Below are 22592 nucleotides of genomic sequence, written 5' to 3' on the forward strand. Positions count from 1 at the left end.
GCCTGTTTAAAGATGTGGGTCTGGGTGTGGTTCAATTGGACTTGGGAATGATACATATGTAGTGTCATCATCAATTGCTTTGTTTAAGTAAATAAATCTGTAAGGCCTATGATAGGACAGTGTTTCACAACTGTTGTCTCAGAATTAAGTAACAAAAAATAGAAAATGATTAACCCAACTCAATCATTAAACTCATGTGTTTGTCAAACTCCAAATGGAGCTGCCAGATTTTTAACTGATTCAGAGAACAGCTCATCAGATCATTCCTGCTCTGGCTCAGTTACATGCATTAAAATTCAGTAGATATGAGTAAGGAAAGTAGGACAGAAACAAAGAGATGTTAAAGTGGTGAGACATCGTGATGCAAATTAAACTGTGTAGCTAAAGGCAACTGAAAAGTAAGCAGCAGGATTTCCTATGGATTGTTCAGACCATACACATATATAACTTTATATAACCGTACATAACTCAGTCATACCAAAACCAGTGTCTGTGTTATTTTTGTAATTGTGATGAGAGCAAAAAAATGTGAACTTAACTCACTAGCTTTTAATTGTGACTGAGTTATTGTTTTGTTCTTTGTGTGTGTTTGTTCTACTTTTTACTTTTTTACTATGTGCAGCACTTTGGTCAACCTGAGTTGTTTTTAAATGTGCTTATTAACAAATTGATTGATTGATTTAAAAAAAAAAAAAAACTCTGAAAACTTCCAAAAATGTCATCTTGAGGCAACTGTTGTGATTTGGCACCACATAAATAAAACTGAATTAAACTGAATTAAACTGAAGTGTGGTTCTTTTTCCGAGGAGTCGTAGTGCAGCTCTTTTAATGAAAAACCTGTGGCTGCTGTCATTTCATTGCTTTGGAAATTAACAGAATTCAAAATATTCACTCTTTGGTTTTTTTTTAAATATATATATTTTTTCTTCTTAATATAATGTAAACTGCCAGAAACACTGAAACAGGAAAATATGAGGAAGAAAGTTACAAAACTGCAGGCGACACACAGGCCTCATTCAAGAGAAATAATAATGAAATATTACTGTTAAATGAGTTTTGTGTCTCAGAATAAAGAAATGAAACCAAACTTTTTATTGCAGAAGTCTGCTTTTACATTTGAGCTTTTATTGATAGCTGGATGGAAGCCAGGCTTTGGTAGGAGATTTAGACTTTTTGGGTATAAAAACCTGTTATGTACAGAGCACGTTAGCATTTTTCTTTCCCACTATAAAAAAATCAATTAACATGATGTTATGACTTGATAATGATAATCTCAGATAATGTCATGTTATCTAATACGACACTATTATATTAGATAACATATTATCTGACTGCAGTGTTACCTCATGAGACTGCAAATTGCTAATTGTATTTTTTTATGAAAGCTTATGGGAAAAGAAGCCTTTTTCCCGCTTATCTTTATTACAACGAAAAAGAAAGGAAAACACTGACCAGTACACGAGGATAACAACAGATTGTCATAGCTTTTTATATTCAAAAGTCAAAGTCTCTTTGGTGTCCATTCAAATGGACATAAAGGTTGACAGGAAATATAAACAGAAGTCCTTCAGAACAGTTTTCACAAAGACTACTTTTTACTGAGAATTATTTTTTAAGAACACAAAATCAAAAACAGTGCTATGATGCAAATTAACATCAATTTCATGTCCATTTCAAGTGTTTCACCACCTGTAATGATCTGAATGTCATTTGGCACACATAGTGAAATACTGCTCTTTTATTTATTAGCATCAAATCACACTAACAGCAAGTTTATATGATGGAAATTCAAAGTCTCTACAGTTTCTGTCCAGCTGCAAATAAAGTAACATCTTAATTAAATGTAAAGAGTTTTCCTAACAAAACAAAATTATAACAAGTAATGGTAGCAGTTTTGGCTTTATAGTTATGGGTGTTTCTTTATTGATAGCACATAATTGGGCCTTTACATACAGTAACAGGGTGTAAAAGTAAAAACCAAAGTACATCAGCAGTATAAAAATCACAATGAAACACTTGGATAAAAGCAACAGATCAGTATTTTATTAGTGTGCTACAATCAAAGGCCAAAGTGTCTTTGGTTTGCATCCAGGTGGAGATAAACCTACCGGGAAACACAAACCAAACTTACCGTACAGAGTTTTAAAAGACTACTTCCGTAGTACTTCTGTACGGTAAGTTCGGTTTGTGTTTCCCGGTAGGTTTATCTCCACCTGGATGCAAACCTAATAAAATACTGATCTGTTGCTTTTATCCACGTGTTTCATTGTGATTTTTATACTGCTGATGTACTTTGGTTTTTACTTTTACACCCTGTTACTGTATGTAAAGACCCAATTATGTGCTATCAATAAAGAAACACCCATAACTATAAAGCCAAAACTGCTACCATTACTTGTTATAATTTTGCTTTGTTAGGAAAACTCTTTATATTTAATTAAGATGTTACTTTATTTGCAGCTGGACAGAAACTGTAGAGACTTTGAATTTCCATCATATAAACTTGCTGTTAGTGTGATTTGATGCTAATAAATAAAGGAGCAGTATTTCGTTAGCCCCACACACGGGGCGATCCGCGTTAACTCGCTAACAGAGTTTTGCTGCATTAATGCGGTTGTGGCGTTATTGTCATTTTAACGAGATTAACGCTGAAAGCTCTAATTTAAAAACATTTGATCTAACAGCTTAACCTCATTTTAAATGCTTAAAAAGAAACATGGGGAAGTCCAACTACAAATCTGAAGTCAAGTAATAATAATAAATAAATAAGTTTGGATTAATTTGTTACTGATTTCATAAACTTTGATTCATACTTTCATACTTTGAAGTGTAGTTTAACTTGTAGAAGTAATTGTACTCAAATTTCAAACTCAGAATAAATTCAAATGGATCCTTTTTGTAAACCAAATAATGAGATATTTTCAATTGGTGTAAGTTTTTTTTTTCATTAAATGTTGACTAAACATCCAAACAACTCACTGTCAAATAAATCAAATAAATTTACGCTGCAGCTGATACCTGTTAACAGCTGAAACAACGGTGACACTTAGTGGAAAATAACCAACACTGCGAGTTACTGAGTCACAGTGAAGACACATAGTGCTCTGACAGGAACACTGAGTTATTACAGCTGTGCTCATGTTTTAAAAACTAACATATGTGCATGTGCATACTTTGGTGTACGTACGCAGATTTATAAACACTACTTGATAAATAGCACAGCTAAATTCAATGTATTTTTGTGTTACTTCTTTTTGATAAAGAAAAATGAAAAAGTTAATTTTTTTGTGCGTTATTAGGTAGTGCCAAGAGCCATGGTTTCACCATCATCACCAACCATTTTCTTATCCATTTATAATAACACAATTTTAATACCCACTTATTTACTGGAGGCATGTATGCATATCTCCTTGCTTTTAAATTATATGAAAATATATAACCATTTAATTTATGAATATTATATATGGTTGATAGATGTGACATGCAAATTTTAAAGTTCAGGTGAATCATTTCTGCTTAAAATAATTTATTCACTTCATGACTTCATGTGATCAAGTATTTTCCAAGGAATAGGTTGGGGTAGTACAAGGAGGCTCTATAGTATAGTGATTTACACATCAGATCAGTTATACCTGTGATGCATCCTGGCAATATGTCATGGCCCGACAATAATTCTACATGGTCCAGAAGATATCCCATCCTGTCCGGGGTTACTGGTCTTATGAATGCAGCTTCTTGTGTCCAATTGTCCAGTCCCATAGTACGCGCTGACCATTAAGCATACAGTGAAGTATGTATATGTATTTAGCTGTGTCACAGCATTGTCTAGTTGTACAGCAGTATTAGTTTTGCCATTAGATGGCAGTAGAGGCCTTGGTATGTCATTTTATCCACAATGAATTTATATCCAGCTCATGGATCCAGAAAAGTTTTCAAGCTTGTTTCCTCATCATTAACTGGGGACCACTGCCTAATGTTGTCAATCCACTGTTAGCAGGCACCACCATCAGGGCACCATGAACAACACTTCATATTGGTTTGCTTTTTCATCTGTAAAATCAAATTGTTGTAAACTACACAACCAATTCTTTGTTGGCTAATTTGGAGCAAAAACAAATGTAATTTGTGCAGACTTACCAATTTGCAGGTGCTAAATTAGCATAGCACGTTAATAGCATTAACATCAACTGGCTGTGTTACCTGGAAAGCTAATTAGCCATGCATTTAATGTCAGATAATTGAGGTGGAGTTTGAGTAAAATGACAGTGTTGTGTTGTAGTTTTAAAGTATGGGGACATAAGTTTGTAGCTTTAACCATTGCAGTTCATATGAGAAACAGCAGGAAAATGACTGATTTACTGATAATTATTCTATTTATGCTGAGGTGAAATCAGAATAAGGAAGAGCGAACATGAAGATAAGAGGGCAGAGAGAGCAGGTAAAATAAAATTATTAAACCCTGAAAACAAGCACAAGGTTAAATTTTTTTTAGAGGAATAGCCCAGGCTAATATTTGGTCCAATCAAAATAGATTAATTTACTTACCTCTCTGTAAGTTATGTGAAACACAAGCCATCTTTTCATCTGACATGCAACTTTCAAGTGTTTCTTAAATTTGTCCAGGATTTTAGATTACACATAAGGCAAAAGTATGATTTCAGTGGAAGGTTGGCAGTAGTAGCATTTAATTATAATTATTATACAGTCACAGTAAATTACACACAGCTTCAAACGATTATATTTGTACTTGCCACTCTTTACAAACTTGTAGATAGTTTTCAAATAAGATTATTCAGACATGGAGGGTGAATCAGCCAAAGCTAACACAAAGTTCACAGACAACATGATGGTTATTGATGGCTATACTGTGAAAGCTGGAAACATTTCCTGACTATAAACAACTAGCATTTGGGCATTCAGTGTGTATTAGCCAAAGTTAACCGCAACAGAACAGTGGGAATGATTCTTTTGTTCTGAAACCTGGAAACATGTATTCAGATGCCTCGATGAGTTCCTTGACCTGTCTGGAGTTCTTGGAGGTGTTCTTGAATACATGGTAACGATCGCCACAAGCTTCCACAATGCGCTTGAGATGAATCCGTTCACCAATAAACTGCTTCACATCACAATGCAGATTTTCTCCATGTGTAAACAGGATGATTGTACGGTCACTGATCCTGCCAAACTTGTTCTCCAGCTTCTCTAATATTCCTGCCTCACCATCTGTGAACCGGCCCAGCTGTACCACAAGTAATATCACATGCTGCCTTGACTTGCAGTACTGCTTACACGCCTTGATTTCTTCCTCATCTACAGGTTGGTCTTCGTAAAAGAAGTCAGGGGTGTCGACCACTCTAACCCATCTCCCAAACATCTTTACCATTATCTCCTCACACTTTTTGGTCACCGGTGTAGAGCTTGGGTAAGAAAAAAAATGCTGAGCTGATCTACTCTGATGCTTTCCAGCATTCAGGAGGGTGTTTTCCTGAGGCACTCTTTCCAGTAAATATAGAAATTGAAAAATAACAAACCTAAAAAGGAACACTAGGTACGAGATACATGAGTACCTATGATACGGTGATACTTTTGGTAAACAACCATTTGACTAACATGTGTGTCTCACCTGCTCTTGTTACATCTCTGTTCTGTCCTCATTCTCCTCCCTCTCTCCCTCTTTGTGCTGACAATCATCAAATATACAGTTGAAACCAGATATTTACATACTCTTCAGATAAAAACACAAACACTTTTTTAATTGTAACATCAAATCAGACTAAATGTTTATTTTTTTAGATTGATAAATATAAAAACATATTTGTAAACTTTAAGAGTAAAGAGAGAAACTATCTGTATTTCTTAATTGTAAATGGCACCAAATTGTATTCAAAATTGAGCCACACTTATGGAGCTCCACAGTTCTTTTCCTGGTGTTTTGGTTGACATCTCTTGATTTTCCCATGTCAAAGAAACAGGCTCTGTGTTTTGCCTTATATGCATCCACAGGTGTGCCACCAATTTACTCACATGGACTCTACTAACCATCAGAAGCTTCTTCAGCTCAGAATGGAATCGTCTGCAGTTTTCTTATTAATTAGCAATAAACAGTGTATATGTACTCCTAAATTTGTAGAAAGTGATAAAAATAGACAGCTCTGTCTCTCTTTATTCTGACATTTAACTAATTCAAAAGATATTTCAATATTTATTTATCCAAAACAAAACAAGTTTACTCTAAATTGATGTTGTACAGTAAAAAAATGTTCTTGTGTTTTCCATAAAGTGTATGTAAATATCTGGTTTAAACTGTGAATATACTGCTGTGTGTTGAAATTCCTCTTGTTTTGCATAGAAATATACTAAACAACATACAAAGCATAATATATAAAATAACATCTACCAGAGTTTTTTCATTGAAAGAAGCCCCTTATGTCCATTCTTGTATATCAGTACATTACTGAAACCGATGTATTTAGCCGTGGAGGGAAACAACTGAAAATATGAAATAAACACGCACGCAAGCTAAGACTCTCTAAAGAAACATTGTTGTTGTTCGGCTTTTCATTTCGCCATTTGTTGATTCACTTGAAGAGGAAGTAACGTAATATGGGTCAAGTGATCAGTTTGATATCAATCTTTTGTGATACACCGTCATATTTACATTATTTGTACAGTACGAATGATTTGCTTTGGTACCTGGTCGAACTTAAGCTCTCCTCTGTCTGCCTGGCTGCGTTTCTCTCAGCGCACTCGCAGGCAGCAGCTCCCCCCGCCCCCTCGCTCAGTCGCTTAGTGTCTGAGCTCGGATCATACCAATATTAGGGGGGATTTACGCACAGTCGTAAAGTCCCACAATGTGCACTATGTGCTTCGAATATTGTGTGTAGTTTTTTGTTTTATACAGTTGTCAGCCAGGGATCTAACTATGAAAAAATTACACTCCAAAAGACCCCGGGCTTCTGAAAGAACAACCCGGGCTTAAGCCCAGTAAGCCACACCCCCCCCCCCCCCCCCCCCGCTCCGCCAGTGCTGTACAGGAGCCAGGGTACGGAGAAGATTTATTGACAATGGTCTACAGCTGATCAGGACGCAGCACACAATGTGCTGTAAAAAAAAGAAAGAAAAAAAAAGCATGCAAAATTGCACAAAAAAAATTCCACGAAACAGCGAGGCTGCGAAAGGTGAACCGTGTTATAGCGAGGGACCACTGTACTTCCAAAGTGACCGGTCTTTTATTGTATGATCAATGAACACCAGGTGTCACTATTGTGTTACCTAGACAACCAAATGCGCCTGACACGCAGGGATTTCTGTCAATGAGCTCCTCAGTATGTACTCTTGTTGAAATATGCTTGGCAGAGGATTCTGGGTGTTGGACTTCACTCTGCGGTTAGTTTTTTATTTATTTTATTTATTTATTTATTTATTTTAGCTCAGATGTAGAACACACACAGGCATATTTTTTGAAATGACATAAAGTTAAAAGAGACAGAATAGGGGTTTTACGTTTCCCTTACTCTGACACTTTGATTTTGATTTTACTCACTGTTTTTTTTTTCTCACCAGTTAAGCAATGAACAATGTGCCAGTACACATTTTTCATTGCCAAACTTTAAAAGATAGCAGATGCCCCTGCTGAAGTGCTGTGGGATATGGCCTACTCTGGATGCTGTGAGGTGGGATTATGGGGGTTGTTGGCTCTGTATTGGTAGGAGAATAACACATAACACATTTATAATAGCTACATTTAGAGAGCACTACAGGACTCACTGTCACTGGGCTGGGATGTTATGTCTGGGCTCTCTTTGATCGCAACAGGAACCCTGAACGATGGTGAAGACCTTCCCCTAGGTTTGAGGCTCAACATGCTAGGACACTAATATCCACATTTGGACCTGTTGCAGTCCAAGGCCATCAAATCTCAGTGGAGGCTTCTTATGAAGTTAACATTAATGGTGTAATGTAAGGAGCTTCTTTAAATTTCTTGAAGACACAGAAAGTGGTTCGAGTGATAAAATGCAAATAATTAAAAAGGAAAATAAGATAAAAATTGTAACAACAACAACAAAATAGAAACAAGATGACACTTGAGACTCAATACGAGTAGCAGAATAATTAGAGTTTATTATTTGCTTAATTTCCCCTTTTGTCCCCTTCAAAAAATCTTCCTTTGTATAGACAGAATAAATGTTTATAAAATCATATTTAACTAATCAAAATTGTGCCTTGATCTGACTAATGTTACACAAAAACTTCACAATAAGCCTTTTTCAACGTATCATACATTTTCTATTTGACAAAAATAAGAAAAAGTTAAAAAAAAAAGGCCAACGGAGGAAACTTTTTTGCCTGTGTTTACCAACTCTGTTTCAATATATTTGGAGTTTCTCCATACTAGAAGCAGGTTATTTGGCATCTCTTCATCCTTAAATGTTTGACATAATCGAAAAGAATACATTTATTTTATACATATATGTATAACATGAAGATTAGATTTGAATGTTAGAGACGCCAGCTTATCATGGTAAACATTAGGGGTGCAACAATACTCGTATCCATATTGAACCGTTCGATACAGTGCTTTCGGTTCGGTACGCATATGTATCGAACAATACAAAATTTTTAATTTATTTTATCAACTTTTCTTCTGACGATGCTGTCTGTGTTGAGAGCTCAGTGGATCTGCGTTCGACTTATCCGCCTAGGCTGCACTGTCGAGTGCAGATCCACTGAGCTCAGCGCAAGCTAGCGAGACAGAAGTTGCTCGTTGCAACATGGCAAATTGAACCTCCCCCACCCTCATTCAGATCTGGCGTTTGGAACTATTTTGGTCTTCATGTGAAGTATGACCCTGAAGGTAAGCGCGTCATGGACAAAAGTAAAACAGTATGTCGGATGTGCCACGCAATGCTCAATTACATTGGTGGGAACTACTGCATTAGCGCAGTTAGCTTGTTAACGTGTTGACGCCGTCCAGCCCCACGCACGGGGCGATCCGCGGTAGCTCGTTAACGGAGATTTGCCGTGTTGTGGCGTTAATGTCATTTCAACGAGATTAACGCTGACAGCACTAGTGGGAACACAACGAATATGACTGCACATTTACACCGACATCCTAGTGCGAAGACAAGTGGAAGCAGACAAAAACAACAAGCACGCATGCTACAAACTTTACCCGTGTCATTTAGACAGCCGTTAGCACATGATTCTCCTTATGGGGACCTGATATGTTTAATATGCTGCTGAGAATATAGCCCAGAAGACGCGTATAGTATAGCTTTTATTTTGGAAAGAGCCATTTCTCTGTAATAAACTCTCTTTTTCCAAAGATGAGTGATTTCTCGATCAGATAGATTTATTACTTTGTCGTTTCAGCAACATTAAATTTAAAAACTGTACTTTTGAGTTAAAATATATATTTATAATTTTAATAAATGACAAATTAAAAAGGCATGAACATTTTTTTTGTATCGAAAAATTATCGAACCGTGACACCAAAGTATCGAACCGAACCGAACCGTGAATTTTGTGTATCGTTGCACCCCTAGTAAACATGCAATCAGAGTAAGTTCAAATAACATCAACATATTATACTTTGGCCAATGAAGACAGAGCTATAAATCACTGTGATGTTAACACACACAGCACTGTGCGGGTGATTGTTTTGCTGGAAAGTTTGGAAACATTTCTGGAAATTTCTCAATGAGTCCCATGACTTGCTTTGAGTCTTTGATAGTGTTCTTGAATATATAGTAACGCTGACCGCAAGCTTCCACAATGTGATTGAGGCGACTCCGCTCGCCGATAAACTTCTCGACTTTGACATTCAAATCTTCTCCATGTGTAAACAGGATGATTGTTTTCTTCCTGATTTCCCACCCAAGATTTTCCTCCAGCTTCTCTAATATTTTACTCTCGCCATCTGTAAACCTGCCGAGCTGTATCACAAGCAACACCACACGCTGTTCTTCCTGACAGTACTTCTTACACTCATTCAGCTGTGCCTTGTCGACACGTTCGTCTTCGCAAAAGAAGTCTGGGGTGTCGACCACTCTAACCTGTATCCCAAGCCTCATCATTCTGACCTCACATTTGGTGGTGACTGGTGTGGAGCTTGGATAGGACATAAACTCTTCGCTTGAACCCTGCTGGGATGAGCTGAATGCTCGCATGATTGAATGCTGGGAGTTTCCTGCAGCGAGGATGGTGTTTCCAGATGCACTCTTTCCAGTCCCACTTTCTCCCAACAGGACAATGTTCAGTATAGTTCCTGACACACCATGGGCACTGCCACCTGGAAGGTGTAGTTAAAACAAATATTCAGTTGTTATTTAGTTATGACACTAAGAACACCAATACCTATAATAGAGCTGGATAGTTAGCAGCTACACCAGCAAGGTTACTGGATTTATTTGGCTGATAAGGTTTGTGCAAAGTTTAGCAAATGAACAAATTAAAAATTTCAATAATCAAAAGAACAGTGGAATAAATTGTAGCATAATATAATATAATATAATATAATATAATATAATATAATATAATATAATATAATATAATAATAGCTAAATCAGCATCTTAGCATATATTTAGAGTAGAGACTTACCTGTAGTTTGTGGGTTATTCTGAGGGTGCAATTCATTTCTGAAATGATAATTGGAAGATATACACAAGTGTATCTCAACAAAATCATGAAATGGGTAAATTTTCATACTGTCATCTTAAAAAGAAAGTAGACCATGCATTCTATCCAAAGGCCACCAGGGGGTGATAGCTGGAGTTGCAAGAAGATTTCTGGTCCTATAGAAGTCTATGAAAAAACAAGTTTCTGTCTTGACATCTTGATAATGAGTTTATGGCCCAGTTCAGTTGTTTTGGGGTATACTAAATAAAATATTATGTCTGTTTTTTAAATATTTGTTTCAAAAAAGGTGGGTTGTCTGATAGCATCTTGTGACTGATAAGTTGATGATGGTGGTTTAAGTTTGATTTACTAAATTCCACATTTATAGTGGTTGGAAAGCAGCAACAGTTCTCATGTAATATGTGCTCATATATTGTAGAATGTAGTTGGCTACTAATCACAAAGAGCAGCAAACATGTGATCACAACCTTCATATAAATAAAACAAATCAACAGGGATTCACAATCGAAATGATTAAAATGATTAATCACCAAAAATGATTGTTATAATATTATAATAAATAAAAATAATATAATGATATACTTACACTGTATAACTATTATACACTTTAAGTGCATATTTGACACATGTAGGTCAGAAATAAAAAACTTATTGCATCCAGTAAGTAAGTAATTTTTGGAGTAGGACTTGCTATCTCTATATAGGTAACAATTTTTATACTAAACAGTACAAAAACAAAAACAAAACAGTTTTACCTTGTACTTTCCAACTGTTTTCTCCTTCTTTTCACAATGTCATGGCTGTAGTTCTTGTGGTCAAACTTGAATTGCTGATGATTTAAAGACAAATCCTTCAATTCAGAGGCAAGGCTGTTGTGGACAGTCCTTTTCTGGATTTCCTTCATACACTTGAGTGAACTGTGGCTCTCGGGGTTTTCTAAGATTATAACTAGATGTTTATTTGTTACATTTTTTCCAGCTATCTTTTGAAGGTTAGAGATTTGATCTCTAACTTTGTCTTCAGATGCGTTTTCTGACTCTATTGCCAGTATGAACCAATGAAGACCTGGATCTGAAAGTGCCATTAAGTCAATGATCTTCTGGTCTGGATTCATACATTCTTTATCAAAGAATTTAGGAGCACTGATGATCCTGAATGAATCATTCTCTCTCAATTCATAATCTGAGATGTTCACAAAAGTACCATGACCTTGGAGGATTACATCTTCAATCTTTTTTATTAAACCAGGCTTCTCTCCAAACAAAGCGATAGTTAACTTGTCAGAATGTTCTGTGGAAGCAAAAAACAATAATAATTTTCACAATGATTTATTAGTCTCTGTCTTTAAAAAATAATCTGCTTTATTAGATTCTGGGCAGGTGTAATTCTAGTTCAAGGTCTACTAGAGGGTTAATAAGACTGATGTTTTCAAGATTGAACCTGGCAATGAGGATAGACAGTATTTAACAATACTGATGGTGACCACATGATGCGAAAAAAACATTAAAGTCAGCTCAGAATTTTTTTTTTTTTTTATAAAATACTATGATTTAAATACTTTTTCTTCCAACACAGCTACATTAGTCATGGTACCCCTTGGTCTATGATTATATACATTTTTAGTTGGTAAGAATAATGAATCTTTTCGTACCATCACTTCTCTTATTTTTGCCACAAATTATAATTAAAATGAATTAAAATATGAATCATGACTTCAAACATTGTCACTGTTCAACTCAACTAGTTAGCTAGTTCAGCTAGATTCTTGTGAGGAGCAACTACCAAAAAAGCAACTAGCTACTGAGATTAACTGATAATCACACAGGCAACACTTTTTATCTCAACTGAAAATAAATAAATGAAAGAAAACTGTACAAATTGCAAATGCTTTATTGCTGCATACAGAGTCCTGACCCTAAAGTTAAGAAAACTTTTCATATGATCAAAATCAGAGTTTCAGAATAAAGGATTTTAAGAAGACTCAGTTGTTCATGCATTTATAAATATGATGGAACAAAATAAGTTAGAGTTACTCACGCTGAGATTTAGAAGAATTCATTTTGTTAGTTGATTAATAACGAACAGTGTGCAGGTTTCACCAGAAACAGAATCAGCTTTGAAATGTATCAGATACATTCCTGGTGATATAGGCTGAGAGGTTAGCTCCACCCACTGGGGAGAGTCCAGGGAGCTTCTTTGCATAAAAAGAGTGGAGAACTGAGTTTCTGTTCATTAGCCAAAAAGAGAAGAATTAGGATGGGCAACGGTGCTGCAATCCCTGATGGTAAAGTTGGTTTCTTTATTTATATTTCCTCTTAATACTGCAGTCAGTGTTTTAGGTGCCACTTGTTTCATTTTTATTGCAGCTCAAAATATATTTATTTAAACAGTAATAATGAATATTTCTTTCCATAGGTCCTTCACGAAGGATCGTGATGATTGGGAAAACTGGTGTTGGGAAGAGTGCTGTTGGCAACACCATCCTGGGCAAACCTCAATTTGAATCTAATGTGAGCTCAGAGTCAGTGACGCAGACCTGTGAGTTTGAAAATATTCCCAACTGTGCAAGAAGGATCACTGTGGTCGACACACCCGGTCTTCTGGACACGTCTAAAACTGCAGACAGTATAAAAAAAGAAATCGCAAAATGTATTCAGATTACTACTCCGGGCCCTCATGTCTTCCTGCTGGTCCTACAGATTGGTAGGTTTACCAAAGAAGAGCAAAACTGTGTGGATGCCCTGGAAAAACTGTTTGGACCAAAGGCCTCAAACTACATGATTGTCGTGTTCACTCATGGTGACAAACTGACTACACAGGGCATAACAATAGAACATTATCTGAAAAAGGGCCATGAGAAGGTTAGACAGTTGCTGAACAGATGTGGTAACAGGTATCATGTGTTAGACAACAGTAACATCAAGAACAGAGCTCAAGTTGTTGAGCTGATCAAAAAAATTGATGACATGGTGGCATCAAATAAAGAAACTCACTACACTGATGAAATGTTTGAGGAGGCAGCAAGAATTCTGGAGCTAAACAAGAAAAAAGAAACAGAACAACAGCTGACTAACAATGTACCCTTCATGTCTAATGTCAGGAAAAAAGTTCTTTTGTTTCAGAAGATCTTGGCAAGGGATGAAGCTGAGTAGGGCCACACTGACCCTACCTACACTCAAACATGGAACTTTAAATAATCCTCACTTATTTAGTTTTTTGTAATTACATTGGGTCATCACAAGAATTAAATAAGACATTAATTATTATTTTCAATATTGTGGTTGTATTTTGAGGAGCTATTTACAAGGTAATCAGCAACACAGGGGCACCACAGGGGACTGTCCTCTCCCCCTTCCTCTTCACCCTCTACACCACAGACTTCAGCCACTGCACAGAGACCTGCCATCTTCAGAAGTTTTCTGATGACTCTGCAGTGGTTGGATGCATCAGCAGGGATGATGAGACGGAGTACCGGGCTGTGGTCGACTCCTTTGTCACGTGGTGTGAGCAGAATCATCTGCAGCTCAACGTGGCAAAGACCAAAGAACTGATCGTGGACTTCAGGAAGACAAGGAAACACTTGACCCCTGTTTCAATCCAGGGGGTCAGTGTTGACATTGTGGAGGATTATAAATACCTTGGAGTCCACATTGACAATAAACTGGACTGGGCTAAAAACACTAAAGCACTCTACAGGAAGGGCCAGAGTCGTCTCTATTTTTTGAGGCGACTGAGGTCCTTCAACATCTGCCACAAAATGCTGAGGATTTTCTACGAGTCTGTTGTGGCCAGTGTGATCCTCTATGCTGTTGCATGCTGGGGGAGCAGGCTGAGGGTCGCAGATGCCAACAGACTCGATAAACTGATCCGTAAGGCCAGTAATGTTGTTGGGATGGAGCTGGACTCCCTCAAGGTGGTGTCGGAGAGGCGGATGCTGTCCAAAATAAAGACAATGTTGGATAACACCTCCCACCCACTCCATGACATGCTGGTCAGTCACAGGAGCACGTTCAGTGAGAGACTGAGAGTACCGAAAAGCACCACTGAACGTCACAGGAAATCATTCCTGCCTGTGGCCATCTCCCTGTATAATGCATCTGCTTAACATACTGGTTACTGCTACAACTACACGGTTCTTTTCCAGCTATTTATTATTGTGTGACTTATGTTTCTTTCCTGCTATTTATTATTGTGTGACTTATGTATATATATATAGATATATATATATTGTGCTATTCTTAGTTAGCATGTTGTCTGTTTTGTTAATGTTGGTGTATAATGGAGCACTGTAACAAAGAAATAATTTCCCCCAGGGATCAATAAAGTATTCTGATTCTGATTCTGATTCTGATTCTGATTCTATTTAATGTTATTTTGAGGAGCTATATGTATGTACATATACATAATATTTAAGCTTATGTAATAATCCTTTATGTAAATGAATGTTATAAGGCAAATAAGGAAAATTCCTGATCACTATTATTTTATGTGCACATGAAACCCAACTTTGATTGAATAAAAAGCTTTAGAGAAAAATGTTTGATCTTTGAATCTTCATTTTCCAAACCACAATGAAAGTGAACACACATGGTTTAGGCATAATGAATTAACTGAATTAAGATTACACTATTATCACATGTATGAATCGTGTTACATTAACCCTATGCTGGGTAAAATGTTGCTACAGATGTTTAAGGTTTAAGTCCTTCTGAAATCTAGATTTTGCTTAACATATACTAATTAATCATATTCTATGAAATCATCTATAGTAGCTGTCCCGTGAGGACCATGTTGCTCTAAAAAAGCAGCTTTTAATAATCTCGGAAAAACAAGCCTACATCTTGATTTTAAAAAGTAGATTTAAATACATAAATAATCATTTTAAAACTCCAAAGGGGAATTTTAACGTTTGAGCAGAGTATGGCATGGCTAAATTTCAACGTGGTGTGTTGGTGAACGGCTGTTTAGTAATTTCATACATTCATCCAGCTACAGTAAAAGATTTTTCATACATGCTAAGCTGAAAGTGCTGGTGGAGCCATGTCACAGCCACGTCACTGTTGAGCAAGGCTTTCTTTGCCAACATGCTAAAGGTTTCTTATGTCACTCATGTTGTTCAAGTTGTTAGCAAGAGAAAACCTATCTGTTAAGATGATAAATCAGTGAAGTTTGTCTACATGCTAATTCTCTGTTTCCACACAATATGCAGAGGGTAACTGATGGTAACTGATCCCAAAGCAGAGAATGGATACTCAGCAGCAGCCTGTGTAGTTCCCCATTAAAAATCAGAGGTTTATCTACAATGGACATAATTTTTTTTAAAGAAGCTGTTGACCTCTCACCTTATTGACCCAGGACACTGAGACACAAATAAAATTGAGACCCGCTTCAGATTCCAATAGGATCCGAACGGAGTTAAGCCTGCTTCCAGAGGCAGTAGGCAACTGTAGCCACAAAATGGCAGTAACTTGAGGAACAGTGTTTGAGAAGATTTGCTTTCATTTTGGCTTTAATTGATGTCTACTTTTTCCATTTCACTTGCTTGCACATTCCTGAATAAATCCAAGCAAGTGAGTTATTTAAATAAAATCATCCAATGATATCATATCTACCACTAGCCTACATAACCCCCACCCCCGAAAGTAAACAAACAAATAAAAAAGGTACAACAACAATGACTTGAAAGCAAACAATGTAAGCCAAGCAGTATGATGTGAATATTTCATCCGGTAAAAAAGAGTTTAGATTGTGTTTTTGCTGATGCTTGACATAAGCTCCAGTATCTGCAATGGTGCTCAATGTCCAAGTATATTTACTAAAGTTTAGTTTTCTTTGCATGCTATTATTGATAAATTAATGCCAGTTTATCCACAGAAAACACAATATTTATTAATTTTAAAAAATAATGAAAAAGAAAATGTACCAAATAAAAATCTACTCCTCACATTAAACAAACCACAGTCAACCTCATCAAAATCAAAAGTTCACTCCAGACAAACAACTTTCTGATAGAATCATATCAGTCACAACATCAAAAAGACCACATAAAACACAGTTTTTGTTCTGTTTTTATATATAGTTTTTATTCTTTCTAGTGGAAGGCTTGACAGCATTTGTTTTATATGGTGTGACACTTCTTTTTCCTTTGCTGTAGTTCTGTTAATTGTGGCTTAAAAAACAAACTCAGCATCATTTTGTAGGGTCTAATGACGTTTCTTTCTTCTGATATCACTCTATCCTTTCCTTATTTCATCTTGCCAAACAGTGTTCCTGTAGCCTGTGCACATTTAATTAATACTCTTCTGGTGTATTTTTGCTTTAAAGAATGAACATTGCAGGAGTGAGCTCTGCAGATCAGATCGTTTCCTAGACATAGGCTAATCTTGGTCCCAGGGTAAAAGACAACTTGAATGGAGTTCTTCATTTGAAGATTTTTTTTTTGTTTGTTTTTTTAGATTTGCACTAGGCTTAATGTGTGAGTCTATGAGTCAGAAGAACTATTTTGAATCCTCTCCTGTGATAGCATTCCCCAAATCTTTGTTCCATTATTTTACCTTATGATGAAAAGTCTCAAATGATCATTTTTTATATGATTCCTCTTTTCTTAAACAGTCCTTTGTCATTATTTCAGTATGTGGTGGTCTTTGTAGAGGTGTAGATTTATTTTGCATTTTTCCTGTTATTCAAAATCGTGTTTTCATGTTTTCATCAAATTGTGTTTTCTGTCAGTTCCAAATGTTTTTTGGAAAAAGGTGATTTTAAATGACTTTTATAAAAAGCTTTTTAAATGATCAGGACAGAAAAAAATCTGAATAAATGAGAAGCTTGTTTAAATGGTCCAAATATTTAGTTCTGACAATGCAGACATATAGTTGCATGATTATATATGTACGCTTTTATTTTTATGTGGTGTTTTTTTACTTGGAGAAGAGCCATTGTGAAATATCCTGCTGTGCTGTTCTTGCATTTTCTAGAAGTACATGATATTCATTTTGTATATTTAGTACATGAATCATGCAGAAGAATCAATTCTCCTTTGCAACTTGTCACAGAGTAATGCTTTGTCAGGACCCCTGGTTGTTACATTTTTACAGAACCCCAGAATCCTTTTAACTTTAGGTTTTTAAAGAGTAGGATATCAAACAGGCTCTAATACAGTTCCCTCAATGTCTGAAAAAGACACCATGAGGGACAAAATTTAAAACATGAGTCCTGCTTTAGGACTCGATAGGACTCATTAGGTCATCCAACAAAAGGTCTAATAAGTTTATGCCATGGTGAGGCATCCCTCTGTCCAAATTCACAAGAGTCACTATTCCTCCTGCAGTATTCTTGTGCTCAGGGTTAAGGACACATCTGTTGTTTTATGGGCAATAATCTGTGAGTTATGATGTTCAGATCTATTTAAAAACTAGGGTAAATAATGTGTTGGCTGCTAACTTCAAGTTCTTTGTTCAAGCATTCCAGTATGAGTACTAACAAGAAGCATGTAACTTTTCAGTCCAACAATTACAACTACCCTTTCATTCAACACCAGATCTTGACAAGCTGTACTTTTCATGTTCTGCCTGTCAACGAGATTTGTTTATCTTAAAAAAAACCAAACAAACATTGCATGACTTTTATGAGGTGGCCCCACATGAAGAACAAAAGGACATGTTTCTACAGCAGTCAAAGGGAAAATGATTGCAAAAACTGCCACAGACTCAACAATAGAACCTGGAAATTCACTCCATACCATTCACCTCTTGATCCAGATAATTTTTTTTTTTGACAGTGTCAAAAAATTCTTTCAGTTTTTTATTTGTGACGCTATGATATGAAGTGTATAATTAAACAACAACAACAACAACAACAACAACAACAAAAAGTTTAAAAAGTACCTTTCAAAAGTGATATCTGCTTTTTCCTGCTTTAAGTTTTTGGTATTGCTTTCTTTCTTAGATACACAATCACTAAACCTGGTGAAGCTGTGGCTCTTTAAAAATGAGGAGTATAATTTTAGTAGCTGTCCATTGTTTGGCAACCGGCACTAAAGTAAATGACAGTAAAATATATTTTGGTTTGGTTACAGGACTCTCAGGTAAGAGCCTTTCAACCAGGAAACTCACTGCAGCAGCTAGTTATATTTTTTTAAGAATGTCAAACTCAAGATGATGTATGTATTTACAATGATATGATGAAAAATGCCCAGTATTATAAAGACAGCTCCAAACAATTTCCCACACTCGATTCCAACTCAAGTTTAGCATTTGATCACCAGGGCCCCCCTTTGTTTTACAAGAAAAATGTTCGCGCCCCCCCCTCGCGCGCGCATGCGCACACGCACGCACGCACACATCCTCTAACCACACACACCATATTTTGCTCCATTGCGGTTTATTTCACACCTCAAACATTTAGTAAACAATTAAGCAAATACAAGTAATCTGCAATAAATTACAGGTAGTAAGAAAATAAACTACTAACTCTTTTACGCTACGTCCACACCTACACTGGTATTTTTGAAAACGCAGCTGAGCTGTTTCGTCCACACGTAAACGGCGTTTGGAATCACCCAAAACGGAGATTTTTTAAAACTCCTTTTTGCGTTTACTTGTGGACGAGGAATACAGAGTTCGTCACGCAACGTCAAAGGTATGTGCCTCTTTTCACGTCACGCTGTGTGCACGTTATTGTTTACATGAGATGAATTGCAGAATAGCAGGTAGAGACAAAATACTGTTAATCTGACTATCTGCAGGTTTTACACGCTTACATACACACACGCAGCTACTGTCCCTCTATTTAGAAAGGCAGAGGCATCACGGTGTGATTATTTTACATGTAGTTGTTTTTTTTTCCTGTGTAATAATGTTCAACATTGCTATTAATACATTTTTCAATCCCTCTGCAAAAGGGGTGCTTCACCATATTTTCTAGTCTTTGGCTTAGAATGAAGTTGGTTTGGAAACATATTCAGCTATGCTTCATCTCCTGATTTGCGTTTGTGGAGGCGCCCCGTGCTAGCAGTGTCCAACCATTGTTTTTTTGTTTTGTTTTTTCCTTTTCATGCCGCCCCCCCCCCCCCCTGCAATGGCTCTGCGCCCCCCCTAGGGGGCGGGCCCCACACTTTGGGAAGGTCTGCTCTAGTGCGACCTGTGAGTGTCCTGCACCGTGGAGCCCAGTTGGCATTTGCCATAAAATGCCTGCTGCATCATTTTTTTCACTTTGATTTTTCACAGTCTTTGAATTCATCCCTCTGTAGTTCAATCATTTTTGTTTACATCAAATCATGTGGCATACCTTTGTTCATAATATGTTACCCAGTCCATATCAGTATAAATATCCAACATGATTGGTTTTTCCATTGAGATCAAATGTGCTTTTAAAGTGTTCCTTCATTTTTTGAGCACTGTACAAATGAATTAAAAGCAAATCCAAATTCAATGAAACAAAACCGCCCCGAAAGAATAAATAACACATTTGCTCTCCCGAATTGTAAATAGAAAAAGTTAAACAAAGGCATTAGTGGGTATAAAAAGCCAAATGATAAAAAAACATTTTAAGAAGAGATTTTAATTGGGCTGAGTCAACATTAGTGACTATACAAGCCTTTGTGGCCACCAACAAGGCCATAACAGAAGCTCACAGGTGCCAGCAAGGCTCATATAGAGTCAGCAGCTTGAAGACATAGGAAGGAACCTCACCTTTAGGGCTTTAAAATCCAGCAGTAAAATTGTTTCAGTTAAATCGATTCTAAAATTAGCAGGTTTACAGTGAATAGGTGTGAGGACTGGTATAATGTGGTTGCTTTTTTAGCCAAGTGTTAAAAGCCTGGCAGCAGCATTTTGAATTGACTGCATTAGTGTATGTTACAATAACTTATGCCTGAACAAAGTACAGTATAGCAATCAAGTCCAGAAGAATTGAGAGCATGAATGACCTTTTTTAATTAGGACTGTGACAGGAATCAGCAGATTTTTGATAGCTTTGTAAGCTGAATGAAACTGGACTGCATGACACCTGTATCAAACAAGAGTTCAGAGTCAAAGATTGAAGACTCGTTGCAGACATTTTTGATGCCCAGATTAGAAGACAACTCTGTGCTTTACTAGTACCAGAGGAGGAAGCTTTAATTATGATTGTTTCAGTTTCAGAGGCAGAGAAAGGTTTTGGTCGTCCAGCTTCTTCATCCTCCAGACAAGATCTAATATGCGAGTTATCACTAGTGCCAGGTTTTAATGAGACAGAGAGGTGTGGCACCTGCGTAGCAGTTAGATTTTGCCAAATTGTGGCCCAAGACAGAGTCAGTGAACTCTTCAGCTCGTAGTTAGTGTGAGACAGTTAAATCCATCCTGCAAAAAATGTCAAATATCCCGATGAGCTGCTTGTCACTCAGTGTATGTATGGCATCTTGCATGCAGTTTAATGTTCTTTACAGATGAGTCACAAATGAATAATAGGACAGACTGCGTTCAGTTGACAGCACAAATCAGCGTTCATTTTTTGAAGGAATGTGGACCAGCTCATTCTCACTCATCACTCATGACAATAAATGTCACTCGTTTATTTTCATGCATTTTTATTTTTTCCTGTAATGTCAGATACCTCTGACGCCTCCTATGTGTCAGCCTCAGAGTCCTCAGAGGAGGATGAGGCGCCATCTTCACACTTAGAGTGCACGATCATTCCCAGAGCCCCCTGTCTGTAATGTCTTCATTTGCCAAATAGTCAAGAACAAAAATGGGTAACAGTGCTGCAATCCCTGATGGCAAAGTTGGCTCATTTATATAGAGTTCTTCTATATACTACAGTCAGTGTTTATTAGCTGCCTTTCTATTGCAGTTGAAAATATGTTCATTCAAACAGTAATTATAACACTGCATCTTTCTTTCTTTCTGCAGGTCCTCCAATGAGGATTCTGATGATTGGGAAAACTGGTGTTGGGAAGAGTGCTATTGGCAACACCATCCTGGGTAAAGCATATTTTAAGTCTAGTGTTACCTTGGAGTCAGCAACAAAGACCTGTGAGTTTGGAAATGTTCCAGACTGTGAAAGAAGGATCACTGTGGTCTGTACATCTGGCTTTCTAGACAGATCTAAAACTGCAGACAGTATAAAGAAAGACATCGCAAAATCCATGCAGATTACCACTCCTGGCTCTCATGTCTTCTTGCTGGTCCTACAGATCGGTAGGTTTACCAAAGAAGAACAAAATTGTGTGGACACCCTGGAAAAACTGTTTGGACCAAAGGTCTCAAACTACATGATTGTGCTGTTCACTCATGGTGACAAACTGACTACACAGGGCATAACAATAGAGCATTATTTCAAATCTAGCCACATCATGATTGGAAAATTAGTTAACAAATGTGGTAACAGGTATCATGTGTTTGACAACACTAACACCATGAACAGAGAACAGATTGCTGAGCTTGTCAACGCGTCAGCGCAGTTAGCGCCGTGCAGCTGCTCGCACAGGGTGAGCCTAACTCACTAACGGAGATTTGCCGCGTTAATGCGGTTATGGCGTTAATGACATTTTAGCAAGATTAACGCTGACAGCACTGGGGTAACCATCAAAGCATAAATAAAGTGCCATCAGTGAGAGGCTGCAATATTACCCACCCCCGAGAGCCAGAGACCACATGTCTGCATACCTGCTCCAATAGAAGGAAGAGCAACACCCGAGATGGACAGAACAAAGGGCATGAGCTGATATGTGAACTACCAGTAATAAAGATGTTGTAATAAACATTTATAGTTAATACTAGTTAGAACAAGACTTTAAATAACTGACACAACATAATTGCTGGATGAAGTTGAGTTTATTATTATCATTATTTTCCATTTTGTTTTGAATAGATATCAAATAAACTGGATGTATAGAAATTGTTATATTTTACTCAACATTTTGCCTTATGCATGTTATGCTATACCAAAACTTATAAACTAACTTTCCTAAACATAC

General features: G+C 36.9%; 2 protein-coding genes across 2 annotated transcripts; both read left to right on the forward strand.

Annotated features, from left to right (window-relative positions):
* The first annotated feature begins 12895 nt into the window (after positions 1 to 12895).
* Positions 12896 to 13791, forward strand: LOC134619199 (GTPase IMAP family member 9-like). Its single transcript, XM_063464970.1, has 2 exons — positions 12896 to 12923; positions 13055 to 13791. The coding sequence occupies exons 1-2, from the start codon at positions 12896 to 12898 to the stop codon at positions 13789 to 13791; spliced, it is 765 nt and encodes a 254-aa protein (XP_063321040.1).
* A 7573-nt stretch (positions 13792 to 21364) lies between these two features.
* On the forward strand, positions 21365 to 22121 carry LOC134619200 (GTPase IMAP family member 7-like). The gene is made up of 2 exons (XM_063464973.1): positions 21365 to 21392; positions 21526 to 22121. Exons 1-2 carry the CDS (start codon positions 21365 to 21367, stop codon positions 22119 to 22121), a joined length of 624 nt encoding a protein of 207 aa, XP_063321043.1.
* Positions 22122 to 22592: the final 471 nt, after the last annotated feature.

This window comes from Pelmatolapia mariae, linkage group LG20, assembly GCF_036321145.2.
Source record: "Pelmatolapia mariae isolate MD_Pm_ZW linkage group LG20, Pm_UMD_F_2, whole genome shotgun sequence".
Lineage (NCBI taxonomy): Eukaryota > Metazoa > Chordata > Actinopteri > Cichliformes > Cichlidae > Pelmatolapia > Pelmatolapia mariae.